Source organism: Mucor velutinosus (assembly GCF_035048745.1).
Source record: "Mucor velutinosus strain NIH1002 chromosome Unknown tig00001564, whole genome shotgun sequence".
Classification (NCBI taxonomy): Eukaryota; Fungi; Mucoromycota; class Mucoromycetes; order Mucorales; family Mucoraceae; genus Mucor; species Mucor velutinosus.
In genome coordinates, this window is record NW_027041906.1 from 4,307,510 (window position 1) to 4,321,724 (window position 14,215).

The following is a 14,215-nucleotide window of genomic DNA, read 5'->3' on the forward strand; positions in this document are numbered from 1 at the left end:
TGATAATCCGAGTGCACGGCGACTGGGTTACAACCATGCCAATATCCAAATTTGTGTAGCCTATGGTAAAATCATAAATATCAACGAGTTTGCTTCAGCAGATGAAAAGCAAGAAAAATCCCATGCCTCCATTTCGCAACAGCTGCGTTTATTAGACTAAATTGGGGCTTCTACTCTATTCTCAACAATCAAATTGATGGGGACCTGAGATTGAAGACGATCTGCAAACTATAATGTTTGTACTCTCAGAGCGTCCTGGAAGAATAAACAATGAGAAAGAATTGGGGTTTGCTATACTTTTAATAGCAGCTATCCCAGACACTGTGTACATTGATCTATGACTACCCCACTTGAAAATTTAGCTAGTTTATGCTATATTCAATGGCATCTCGACCAAACAACGACTAAAATGAAGAAAATAATAGTTGGGATCAAGGCAAGCACTTGTTCACCAATGCCTCGTAATTACCAATAAGTTCAATGTGATACCGCAAACACGTTGTCCATGCACTTATACCGCACTCTTTTTTTTTTTTTCAAACAGAGTAACTTTTTACTAAAATAATCTTCAGGGCAAATTTACTCAAATGGGCACCGACAACAGCCAAGTTATATCATGCCAAAGCTCAGGGAAAAAGGTCTGTTGATGTAACATCAGCCTGTTGCACATAATGAATTTAGAAGTCGGGTTTCCTTTTTTACAATTGAATGCCGGCGTTATAATGTCTATAATTCCTTGTGCTTGTATTTTCTCTTGCTTCTCTTTTAGTTTTTGTCACTATAGATTACAACACACTTGATGAAAGAAGGCATACAGTTAGCAGAGATTGTTCCAGCCGTCAGGTATCTCGATTTCATTGGCACCACCAATGACATTGACACCATCGAGCAGAGCCAAACCCTCAAGGGCCATGTGCGCATCGTATTGATGAAAGCTCTTAAAATCAAATCCATCACAGTGAAATTCAAGGGAGCATCTTCAGTAAAGACATTTGACTACAATAACCAAGTGACAACGCCTCTACTGCCAAAGTTAAAGATGAAATTATTACAGAAACCCGCCATATTACCCATGGGAGAGCATGTACTGCCTTGGGAATTGGATGTGCCCAACATTTATCCTCGAAGCTTTCATAACCAAAGAGCAAGAGTAGACTACAAAGTGCAACTCAAAATTTCGCTTGGCGGCATCAATAAATCGATTGTGGTGAACCGCACCATTGTCATTCGTCGACACATGTTTCTATCAAGAGACTTGATCGCTGTGATTACCACCAGAACATTTGAGCATGGCGTCAATGACATGCTGCGCTTCAGAGTAGAGACACCAAAGATCGTTTGCAGCGAACAAGGCTATATACCAATCTTGATTGACTTTAAAAGCCTAAACGAGGCATTCTCAGTCAAGCAAATTTACACGCAAATCATAGAGACAACCACATTCAAGTAAATTTCTGTGTCCAGAGCCTTTTGCCATGGTAGTTTTGCTTACGCATTCCTTGTATTTAGGTGTCGCAATGTCTCTAAAACAGAAGCCGATATGACCATCGTAGGCATCAAGAGGGATAGCCCAATTATTGAAAGCTTCGTCAAGTACGGAGATGCCGGATTATTCTCCAAGACCGTGAAACGTGTCATACCAGCAACAATAAACAATTTGGACGTGCAAGATCAAGATTACGGTGCTATCTCGGTGCCTTTATTGGTCAAGCAAGAACTGGATATGTTGCTGGAGCACGATATCGATTCTCCTTTGGTCGCTATCACTCATCATTTAGAATTGACTTTTAACTTTGGTGGTGAGGTAGATGAAATTCGTGCGAAAATTCCAGTTATAGTAAGTTCCGTGCCTGACTCCATCAGCATCCACAGCAGCGACAGCGGCAACAAACTTAGAAAGCATGCCATTGAAGCACAGCTACATGAACTGCCTCTTTCAGTAGAGATCGCAGACGCGATTCCTACCGCAAAGCGGCATGATGGCTATCGAAGCACATTGGATGGATCTTCCACTACGAGCAGCCCGCTGAAAGATAGCTTTTGGTTATCAACAGCAGATGGCAAAACCCTTAAAAAGGCAGCATCGGATCAGAATATCTCAAGAACGAGGACGAGTTCTGAAAAGAGCCTTCTGAGAGGTAGCAGCAATGGTAAGCGTAGGTCCATTACACCATCACCACCCACCTCAAGGCCCTCCAGTACAAAATCAAACAAATTACCCGTCCAATCCATCGACATTCACCTTGCCAACAACAACAACAACAACAACAACAACAACAACAGAGATAAAGCCGCACAGTACATGTACATGCCTACATCAGCTATGTTTGCGTCTAGTACACCTTTTGACGACCATGACCGAGCAGCAGCATTGAAATCGCCATTTAGTGGTGCATTTGTTGGTTTACATCCTCCTCCTCGAAAGAATAACCGTAAAAAGGAGCCAGCCAAGATGCAACTCGAAAGCGATGATTCAAGTACGCTATCAAGACAGCTCACGACGAGTAGTTCTACTTCAACAGCTTCAGCAAAGACATACTCTCGGCCCACATCACCTGCTTCCGTCGCACAGACATCAGGCAGCACCATTGACCACTATACAATGCCATTGCCACCTGTGCCATATAGCAATAGGAACAGTAGCCATTCTTCTTCTTTAGAGAATGGCCATCTCTTATCACCTACCACCACGGCCCGTAGAGCATTGCTGAACCAAAGCAAAAGCAGCAATACATCCTCATCCTACAAGACATTGTCCATCAAGAAGCGATCAAACTCAATCGACCCAGAGAGCATTTATTCGACCTCTATCACAAACCACTATGTTGGAGCAGAGTTGCCTCCTATCCCCTCTTCCTCCTCCTCCTCCTCTGTGAATGCCGCTGCCGGTATGGCACCATCACCTCCTGCAATGACTCGTCAACGACTGCCATCTGTACCCAATGTAGATGAACATCGTAAAACTAGAATGTATTTTGAAGAAGATGACAGCGATGATGATGACATTTCGTTCTACTTTCAATAAGTGTCTTTTTTTTTTTTTTTGTGTATATAAATTTTTATTGATCTTATTACTAGTACAAAATGAAAAGAGAGAGAGAGAGAGAGAGAGAGAGAAAAGGAGAAAGAAAGAAAAAAGAGGGAGAGGAAGAGGAGAGGAGGAGGGGGGGATATTGTTGTGTGTGTGTGAGGTGTCTGTGTGCAATGCGTTTGTGTTTGTTGTCTGAATTATGTATAGGTGCTGTCGCTTCTATACGTTGAAATACATTTAATACATTAAGTAATTGGTATATCTGTCCTTTTTGTTTCTTTTTGATTCTCTTAAACCAAAGCTAATTCTAATGTCCAAGTTCTCCTTGCCCATAGGCGGATTGTCTGATCCTTTAATTCCACTGTATTACCATCCCACCAACATTTGCGCTACAAGACAAAATCTTAGCACATCATCATAGACTCTCATTCAAAAATCACTTACTGCTGGTTTTCTCCAAAACAAAAATAGCTTTTGCGCTGTTGCCATGTGGTTGTTGGGTCCAATGGTCTTGAGCAGCACAAGCGCCATACTGACAATTGTGGTCTTTAATGGCTCAATTTCACGGTATCCCCATCGATCATCTCTCTGGAAGCCTGCATCGCACAGCATATCAATCAGGTGCTGCTCAGCGACGTTGTTCTCCCTTGAAATGTTCTTTTGCAATGCGTCAAAGATATGATCATGTTCCTGGAGGTATTTGCCTGATTCCAGCTTCAAATGCTTTGCATCTTGGTTCTTTTCCGTTGGCAGACAAAAGTATTCTAGTTCCTCACGCAGTACAATGATGGGCTGCTTTGTCAAGAGTGTGTAGTAGACGGGCGACGATGCTGCTGATGCTGTTAATAGTCTCTGCAGATCGGCATCTTGTTGGTTTTGGTCCCGAACTTGAGCCGCGTGTGTATAAAACTTGAGTACATATTCCAGACAAGCAGGGTCGAAATCCACGAGGTTTACTTGCTCGTCAACGCCAACTGAATGGCGTGAAAGTCCATCATAGTCCTCTTCTTCGTCCTCGTCCTCGTCCTCGTATTCGTCTGGTGGTCGTGCTAAAACGAGGCCATTGGGAAACATGGCAATTAACAGGCTCTCGGGTAAATTAACCAATGTGTCTCTGTGGAGTTCCATACGAGTTCCTCTGAGGTCTAGCTTTAATTTCTGAGGAATAGCGTCATGATTCTCAAATTCGTCCATCTGGTCATTTTGCTGCTGCTGTGGTTGTTGTGGCTGCTGCTGCTGTGCTGAATAGATGAGGTCTTGGCTGTTGTACGTCTCTTCGGGTTCTGGTACCTGAACGATAGGCGAATCTGAAGACATTTTTTTTTTTTTTTTTTTTTTGGGAAGGAAGAGAGAGAAAAAGAAAAAAAATAGAGGGAAAATGGGAGAAATGGGACTCTCCTTTTTATAGTTGTTGTAGGGAAAAAAGAAAAAAAAAAAAAAAAAAAAAAGTAAAAAGATCAATTAGAACAGACAACTCGTTTATAAGCTACAAAACAAGTCTATTTGTACAACACCTTTATTACAAGATTTTTTCATTATTCAGTCGATTATCGATCCATTTCTTGATGCTGTTGCTGCCTGGATGCTCGCTCGTCTCTAGGTTACTTGTGGGCAGCACCTGAATCGAATTTTCATTGGCCTTTGTCTCGCCTTGGTCGATCTCTCGCTTGGCCTTTTGGTACATCCAGAGCCCAATGAACGTTAATGCGATGCCCAATGTCTGACTAAAACTCACTTGTTGTCCAAACCAAATTATACTCATGACAATAACAAAGATACGTTTCACCAAAGATGCAATTGAATACGTAACAGGTGAAGACATGCCTAATGTCGTAAATGCAAACCAACTCTGTGCAAAGTGCGTTGTACCATTCAACAAAAAGTAGATCAGCAATCGTGTCTTGCTCACGTCCAATTGCACAGATTCGCTGTAGATCAGGAACAGATAGCCGTCGTAATAAAACCACATGGGGATCATCAACACAAACGCAATAAAGCCCGAGTAGAACATCATGTTCATCTTGTCCAGCTTGTTGGGGTTGTGCTCGCCCATCTTGGATTCCTTGAACAGCAGCTTTTTGTTAAAGATGTTTTGCATCACAAACACAAGACATGAGCAAAAGGCGCATCCCAACCCAATGAGGTTGTTGGAGAAGGTAAACGAACATGCCAAAATAACGCCCATCGTCAGTGGAATCAGGGCTGTGTATACCTGCGATGAATAGTGCACATTAAAGATAAATCGATAAAACAGCACGGTGAATAAAGGCGCTAATGCCTGTGAGTATGTAGATTTTAGTTTTGACATTGTCCCCTCCCTTTGTTTGTATATTATATACCTTGATCGTATGCACTAAGCTCACTGGAATTCGGCTGATACTGATACTGGAAAACACATGGCCCACAATCATAAACGACGACAATGGAACAATCGTCTGTATAATGACTTTGGTGGGTTTCTTGATGCCGGATGACTTGAAGACTCTCTCCATCAAGGCACACCAGCAGGAGACCATGAGGAACTGTACAAAAGTCAAGGTTACGGGATACTTGAAGGTGTTCATAATCTGTTTAGCTGTGTTGCTTGACAATGAAGAGCAAATGTACCACATGAAGCAGCACAGCAGAAATTTGGAGTTGTCTGATAGGGATACATGGTGCTGTAATGCTGTAGAGACCGCTGTATGATGTCGATGGGTTGTTGTATGAGTGTCTAGAGGTATTTTGTCATATGTAGCGTCGTTGTTGTCAGACATGAAATGACGGGTATGGTTTTTTGTGGATGTGATTTTGCTAAAGAATTTCCTCTGAGGCGGTTCACTTATCTGTGTAGGCAATATCGATGGCATCTTTAAGAGTGAGATGTGAGATAGAAAGAAGGTAAAGGTAAGAAAAAAAAAATACACAAGCCTCTCGCACTCATCCGCTTCTTGTCCCTCTCTTTCTGGTTCTCCTCAAATATTTCCCAAAACAAGAATAGAGACACAGAGATAGCGTTTTGCATTTTAAAAGCCCATTTGATTTGATAGGATTCATCATCGACATCTCCCTTCTTTTGATATGCCGAAATTGGGCTTCTTGTTGGGATGTTACGCCAAGGAGTCTGTCAATGCATTGCTGTGATTCGAAGAGTAGTAGCTCGTCAATCAACTATCCACTTTGCTTGCACGATAGCATGGAATAGGATCTGCGACCAGCGAAGCACTGAATTATCCCTGTTACACGGATTATCGCATTTCGTGGCACTGGAACGAGCAACCATCAACATTGTCATGCAGTCAAACGTTTCTAAATCCAAAGTAGCCATTGGAAAAGGTAATTTACATGCAAACAGTTGTTTTTTATTTATTTATTTTTTTTTTATAATGAAAAAATGCTATGTATATCTAAAAAAAAATATATGAAAAACCAACAACGACTATATACCAACTAAATTATATAAAAACTTAAGCCAACAAGGACTTTCCGGTCATCTCCTTGGGAATGTCAAGACCCATGTAGGCAAGAATTGTAGGAGCAACATCACAGAGAGCACCTTCAGCATCAGACTTGAACTTGGCATCATCGTCAGCCATGACAAAAGGAACCTTGGCACAAGTGTGAGCAGTGAAAGGACTCTTGCCATCATCAGCAATCATCTTCTCGGCATTACCGTGATCAGCAGTAACAAAGAGGGCATAACCGTTCTTCTTACAAGCTTCGAGAACAACACCGATGGCCTTGTCAGTAGCAGCAACACCCTTGACAGCGGCTTCATAGACACCAGTATGACCAACCATATCAGGAGGAGCAAAGTTACACATGACGAAGGGATACTTGTTGGAGTCGAGAGCTTCAGCGACCTTTTCAGCGACACCAGCAGCGCTCATCTCGGGTTGGAGATCGTAGGTGGCAACCTTGGGAGAGGGAACCAAACCACGTTCTTCGAGATGGAATTGAGCTTCAGATCCACCGTTGAAGAAGAAGGTGACATGGGCATACTTTTCGGTCTCGGCAATGTGCATTTGAGGAACATCGTTCTTGGCCAACCATTCAGCGAGCACGTTGTCCATGGATTGAGCAGGGAAAGCAATCTTGAAGGGGAAGTCGCCCTTGTATTGAGTCATGGTGTAGAGTTCAATGTTCTTGGGGACAGGAGAGTCGAAAGGGCAAGGAGCAATACCGAAAGCTTGAGCGATTTCACGCATACGATCAGAACGGAAGTTGAAGCAGAAGATGGTATCGTTCTCCTTAATTTGACCAGCTTCGTCAACAATGATGGGCTTCAAGAACTCATCAGTCTCACCAGCAGCATAACGGTCCTCAATGGCCTTGACGGGGTCAGAGACCTTTTCACCCTTGGCTTGGGTCATACCATCAAAGGCAACTTGAATACGCTCCCAACGCTTATCACGATCCATAGCATAGTAACGACCGTTTACATCCGCGATCTTACCGTAACCGAGCTTCTTGATAGCATCCACAAGTTGTTGCATGTACTTGGCAGCAGACTTGGGAGCGGTATCACGGCCATCACCAAAGAAGTGAACATAGGATTCGGGGACACCAGCAGCCTTGGCAGCAGTCAAGAGAGAGATGAGGTGATCGATATGGCCATGGACGCCACCATCAGAGACGAGACCCATAAAGTGGAGACGACCGTTGCCGTTGATGGCACGCTCGAAAGCACCCTTGATGTTTTCAATTTGACCAAACTCGTTGTTCTTCATGGCAAGATCGATACGGACGATATCCTACAGTGACACATTATGCTATCAGTTCAAATCTGTCTCTGGATATGTATGTGAAACAAGCGGTCTCACACCACGTAAAAAGTAGTAAAGATCGCATTTTATCTAGTTACCTGATAGACGATACGACCAGCACCAATGTTAAGATGGCCGACTTCAGAGTTACCCATCAAACCATCGGGAAGACCGACAGAAAGACCATGAGCAGCAATGGGGACGAAAGGATCCTCCTTTTCGAGCTTATCCATGACAGGAGTTTCAGCATTGTAGATGGCATCGCCGAGATGATCAGCCTTGGGAGAGATACCCCAACCATCAATACAGATGAGACAAGCCTTGTTCTTGGGAGTTTGCTTAGTTTTAGGATTTTCACCACCACCGGCCATTGTTTAATTATTTAATGTGAAGAGTAGAGAAGAAAGGAAAAGAAGAGCAAGATGAAAGTCGCTCATGGTTATGTTATTTTATATAAGACACGTGTCACATTAAAGTGACGCACAGAAAGAGAGAACAGAGATTACACTGATCATATAGATTGGAAGATTTGGATCTTGTCCCGTTAAGCGAAATGTTGTTTCACACCGAGAAGGCCTTTTTTTTTTTTTTTTTTTTTTTCTCCAATGAACCCTCTCTTGGATGATTGAGATTAGCGTTTATATTCATATAGACAACATGAACATTGCAGTCATGAAAGAGATGCTATCAACTAGCCAAGATTACATCATATTTGTCATTGCATGTCGTCTATCATTGCCCAAGCAAATTCCTAGTAAATAGGGCAAATTTCGTGTGCTGTTTCGGGGTTATCGATAAACCCCTTTCATAAACACAGTTACATTTAGTTCCCACCGAAACATGATGAAATGGCATTATTGTTCAGTGTACGCTTCAATGCACATGCTGGTATACAGTTGACACATTGAATAAAAAGAACGCGAGATTTCTGTTGGGTGTATATATCGATGAAAATAGATTTACGTTTCACAAGCATTGCATTGATGTTGATTTCATATCTTTTTTGCACCAGGTTGCCATAACATCCTTTGGTGGCATTGGAGAAAGAAAGTTATACACATCGTTTTGTAATTATCAAAACTGGGATCTAAATGAAAAGAGAACAATATTGCCAAATAGAATCATCTTGTGCAATAGTTGAATTTAGAGCCAAAAAAAAAAAAAAAAAAAAAGATGCTATCTGATAAAATCAGTGGGCGGAGAAGAATCATGCCATGTTTCGCGCTGACATGTCAATGATCTTCTGACATATGAGCAGTTGCGACTCATGGTCTATAGTTCATCTTGCTACGGTTCTTTCATTTCACAAGCTTATCGTGAAGTATTTACATTTCAGAAAAAAAAATAGATGAGGGGACACTGTCTCGAGATGAGATGATGTTCCCTGTTACAGTATCACCACAATCATGTCGATTCCAAAATTGGCCTCGACACCACGTAAATGTAGTATGAATGGATGCCCCTTTATTCAAACGCTCTGCGATGGCTAAAGGTGATTCTTACAGCAATCGGTGCCATACAATGAAAGGGGAGAGGAGAGTGCAGAGAAATCATAGCGTGAGACTTACCTAACTGTGTGCAACCAAGAGCGACATCCAGAGCTTTCATGGTGCACCAGATGTGTGTGTGTGTGTGCGTGTGTGTATCTGTACATATCCTGTACAGATGCAATCATCTAGTTACTGTAAAGACATGTAATGCATAGTTTTTCTCGAGTAAGGCATATAACTAGCTGAATCTCTCATTGAAGCTACAGTGTACTGCTTTCACAGCGACATCCATCTTCACTATAGATACTGTAAAGCATTCAAAAAAAAAAGCAGAAAAGCCAATCATACCCTTTCTAAAATGTAAAGAATTGTGTGCCGTACAAGGTGAATAAACTCACCGGCAAAGCTGGCAATGGGGAGGGGGGGTTTGGGGGAAGAACATAACGCGTCTAATTCAACACTTGATACCATTGATTTATAGGGGGGTTTTACAGTAGCGAAGCAAAGGCGCAAAACCATAGTATTCAAGTAACAAATTCGGGTTTTCATTTCCATTGTTAATAAGCTTACCAGCAATACAGCGCATCAAAATTTGCATGAATTAGCTTTACCAAAACCAATATGCCTCCTACTCGAATTAGATAGAAGCTGCATAGGCTGCAGAACTGCCCTTCCAGTAAATTGTAGCTACCAAAGATGTGTTGTATGCCGTGTAATAAACTCCATAAAGCAATACATGACCAAATTCGACAGTTTTCAAGCCTTCATATCTTGACATGGAGGCCTTTCTGAGCCACCAGAATAACGCCAAACAATCGTACTCGAGTAGTAGTAACTTCCTGACACTTTTGCTCAACTTTTTGGAGACCTAAAAAACATGGTCAAAAATCAACCAAAAAGCATGAGGGGTACCTCATGGCTTTCATCGAAAATCAAACGATCGCGTTTTTTACCTTGAAAATGAATACTTTTACTATGGTATATATTAATTTAAAGTGTTTCTCTCGATCCAAAGCAACCTCTGAAACCACTTTTATGAGGCTTTTATATGCAAAATATGGCTATTTTCGCTAAAAACCTCATTTTATATTTTACCAAATTGCTCAATAATTTCATTCAAAATACCTATTACAATTAGCACCATTGGAAGAGTCTTGAAAAGGACGGCAAGAATGTATTAGGAAGCTTAGGGTGATCATCACAGTTTATATAGTCGAATATAACAAAATAAATTAAAGAAGTCGAAAAAAGACAAAATCTATCCAATCTTGAACATAAAATAATAAGCTGAGTTTGAATCAAGTTTGGCGGCGGCGGCGGCATTGCTGCTGGCTGACCTAAATGCCTTTCTTTTGATGACAATGATGATTGCAATGTTGATTAAATGGAGATTATGGAATTGAAAGGACAATCGAATAGCCTGAATACTTTTTTTGGGGGGAGCTTTGCCTCATGAATATGTCTTTTGCAATGGCAATATCTCAAAAAAGTGGCTGTAAATCTTACACAAGTCCTATATTTTACTTATCACCAGCTATATGTCGTTATCTATTAAGAGCATCAGCAGCAGCGAATGATATGGCAACTCTATTATCAGAAAATGACAATTGTGATGTACAAATGCTGCATAAAACCTGAATTTTCTTTTACATTATTGTCCCAATAGTAGGCTCTGTTTGATATCAGTGTAAGCAAAAAGAATGCTGAGGGAGATACCTCCTCTCCTCCTCCTGGTGGCTCTAGTATAGCCTTTCTTTTACTAACTAATAATAAATTGTTTAAACTCTACTTGATATACCCAAATTGTACTATAGATTTAAAATGTCTTTGTCGAGAGCCCACAGGGCGACGCCGACATCGAGCATAGCGAGATAGATCGGCTAGTTGCTATATACTCGGCTACCTCGCCTTGGAAGCCAATTTCAAAGCACACATTTAACTTTTTTTTTTAAAAAAAAAGCACGACATCCAGATATATGAATGCGGTGTATTGCATTTTCACCATATCCATTTCACCATTCTAGAGACGATAAAAGGCCAAAATGCAGCAAAATGTGATGGTATATGGTTGCCTATATCTCCTTGTATAGGCTGCTTCAGACCGCCAGAATAATACCAAACGACTTGTCTCGTCTAGCACTTGCTCTCTGACACGTTTGCCCACCTTTTTTGGGATCGCCAAAAATCGACTCCAAACCATGATAGGGTGGCCAAAGTTGTTTTTGTGCGTTTTTTCGACCAATTGGTTGCAAGAAAAAAAAACGACCAAAACCTTAAATAATGCCCACCTCAAGAGTTGGGCGTTCTGCATAATTTTCTTCATTTTTTGAAAAAACAGTTACAAGTCTAGTGTAATAAGAGTGCAATGATTCTGTGAAAATATATATATATATATATATCTACTAGGGAGGGGCGGATTGGTGTTACTATTTGTATGTCTTTAAACTTGGGCAATATTTATTAAAAAACATGAAAAATATTTTTGGGCGAGTAGTATTAGGATCAAGTGATGGATTTATTGTGATAAAAGTACTGTATATAATGAGTAGTAATGACAGATATTTTCACTACCGTTCAATGCTTGTCAAAAAAGAAGACTATCTATATATATATATGTGTGTGTGTTATACTAATGTTTCAATCATGCGGATTGAAACGTATGTAATGTGGATCATTACATCTAGCTGTTTCTTCTGCCACTGATTGCTCCTTCAATTTCTCCTCTCCTCTATTGATATACTCACGCTTCTTTCAAATTATAAGCAGATGGTGGCATAATAAATGTAATCAAAACAAGTTGTAGATTGATAAAAAGGAAAGAATATGAGACCACATTAACAGCAGCAGATCAAGGGTGGCCAATGCTGTAGGGCATTCGGTTGGTGCTGTTTTTTAAACCAGAAAACGCCCAAAAACAACTTTGGCTGCCCTATGAGGGATACCTCATCAAAAAATCGAAAATCAAACAATCGCGTTTTTGGCTGCAAAAATGAAGACTTTACTAAGGCATATATGAAATCAAAATGTTCCTCTAGATCCAACGCAACCTCTGAAACATTGTTTGTGAGAACTTTATATGCAAAATCTCTGCTTTTTTGCCAAAAGCCTCGTTTTCTATTTTCCAGCATTGCTCAATAAGTCTGTTCAAACCATCTCTTGAAATTAGCGCCATTGGATGCGCATTGGAAAGTACCCCAAGAAAGCATTAGGAAGTATGCGATGAGCATCACATTTTTATGGTCGAATTTAGCAAAATAGGTCGAATTAATTCCAAAAAGTTTGAAAATTAACAAATATAGGATATAGACTTCAACAAAGATTGAAAGATGGCGTGTCAATGAGAATGAACTGCTAAACAAAAGGCACTAAAAGGTAGATTCAATTCTACAGTTGTTTCTCTGGAATAATGATTCATTTTAATCATCTTTTCCTGCTCATTGAAAGTTTGACGCCATGTACACTCTCTCGGCAACTTGATACAATGAGAAATGAGTGTGTGCGATCAGATTACCCTATGTGGCTTCTTATGTACCGAATGCAACACAAACTAGGACTCACTGTCGTTAAATCTAAATATCATTAGATGTGCTTGTCTCTAGCAACAATCATGTCAAATACGAAAAAGGTGCCCGACAAAAGTGTAAATGCGACGCTTCTGATGACATACAGCGATGAATAGCAATGCTTATTCAAAGACCCAAATGTATAATTAGAAAAGAGCACAATTTAATAAGCGGACGATTTCAAAAGGTGTGGGGTCATTCTACACTATAGGCTGGTAACTTAAGGGGATGGTTACATGTGCAAATGAAGGACGCGGGACATGGTGTATCGGATTGATAATAATCAGTGCGCTGCTTCGATTCAAAAGGAGCCACATTATTTTCTGGGGAGGATTTCATATGACACGCGCCATCTCTTAATGGTTCCTTTGAATTGCCTGCGAGAGTAACACTGAAAAGAGACATTTGATTTTCCTAATTTTACCCTTTTAGGATTGTCGTATCAATTCATATAGAAAGCCTTTTTTTTTTTTCTCTACAAATGATATCTCATCCTGCACCATGGCATAAAAGATCCTTGTCAACATGTGATGCATTTGCTTGGAAAATGAGCTAATCTACTTGCGCTACCACTCATGCGTATAAGTCATGATTAGCATATCCATGTTGGCATTGCATTTTTTTTTCGAATACTCTTTGATTTTATAGACATTCAATGTATATCCGGCCAACCATATCAGCTTGAAGACGCTTCACATTGTCAAACAAGCCTCTCTGTTTTTTTTTTTTTTTTTTTTTTTTTTTGCTGGCAGTGAGGTTATATCAAAAACTAATACAATGCCATGCATGTATATATGTTGTTCTCAAATCTACATGATTTTGAAGCATATTCGCTAGGGACCATTTCATTTAGACAGTAACACAAATGCCCATGGATCATTTCGAGCCTAAAGTTAGTGGTAGCAACAGCATAGTGCCAGCATATAGTTTATCAGCCATGACTCTCTTGGTTATCATTGGTGTTTTTCCAATTTGTCTAGTTGGGAATTTCTTTATAAGCAGTTTAATTTTCTCGGTGCAACAATAACAAATCAATAATAGTAATGAATCTATAATTCACATGTGCTCATTTTTTTTTTTTTTTTTTTAAGTTTATGGCAAAAAGTATAATGCTTCTACAGATAAACGCACCAGCTCATTGAAATACGTGATCAGGTTGAAAAATGGCTCTTTTCTTGCCGTGTGCCTGAATGGCATATATACACGGACGTGAATGCCATTGTGCATAGGGTGCTTGATTTGTTGCAAAAAGAACATAATCTTGTTTCAACGTTTTGGGATACACAAATCAATGTGCCACCACTTGATTTGCATTGTGAAATAATACATCTGAATGTCATCAACTGTACATGCACTGGTGCAAAAAAAAAAAAAAAAAAAAAAAAA

At 40.4% G+C, this 14,215-nt stretch overlaps 4 protein-coding genes across 4 annotated transcripts; 1 reads left to right on the plus strand and 3 right to left on the minus strand.

Moving 5' to 3' along the window:
- Window positions 1-799: 799 nt before the first annotated feature.
- On the plus strand, window positions 800-3,025 carry ATC70_011715 (uncharacterized protein; the record flags this gene model as incomplete). The annotated part of the gene is made up of 2 exons (XM_064830901.1): window positions 800-1,446; window positions 1,510-3,025. The coding sequence occupies 2 exons, from the start codon at window positions 800-802 to the stop codon at window positions 3,023-3,025; spliced, it is 2,163 nt and encodes a 720-aa protein (XP_064683403.1).
- A 296-nt stretch (window positions 3,026-3,321) lies between these two features.
- Window positions 3,322-4,348, minus strand: ATC70_011716 (uncharacterized protein; the record flags this gene model as incomplete). The annotated part of the gene is made up of 2 exons (XM_064830902.1): window positions 3,322-3,420; window positions 3,476-4,348. The coding sequence occupies 2 exons, from the start codon at window positions 4,346-4,348 to the stop codon at window positions 3,322-3,324; spliced, it is 972 nt and encodes a 323-aa protein (XP_064683404.1).
- Window positions 4,349-4,550: 202 nt separating this feature from the next.
- Window positions 4,551-5,880, minus strand: DYS1 (Deoxyhypusine synthase; the record flags this gene model as incomplete). The annotated part of the gene is made up of 2 exons (XM_064830903.1): window positions 4,551-5,309; window positions 5,371-5,880. The coding sequence occupies 2 exons, from the start codon at window positions 5,878-5,880 to the stop codon at window positions 4,551-4,553; spliced, it is 1,269 nt and encodes a 422-aa protein (XP_064683405.1).
- A 597-nt stretch (window positions 5,881-6,477) lies between these two features.
- Window positions 6,478-8,147, minus strand: VMA3_2 (H(+)-transporting V0 sector ATPase subunit c; the record flags this gene model as incomplete). The annotated part of the gene is made up of 2 exons (XM_064830904.1): window positions 6,478-7,764; window positions 7,875-8,147. 2 exons carry the CDS (start codon window positions 8,145-8,147, stop codon window positions 6,478-6,480), a joined length of 1,560 nt encoding a protein of 519 aa, XP_064683406.1.
- Between the last annotated feature and the right edge of the window lie 6,068 nt (window positions 8,148-14,215).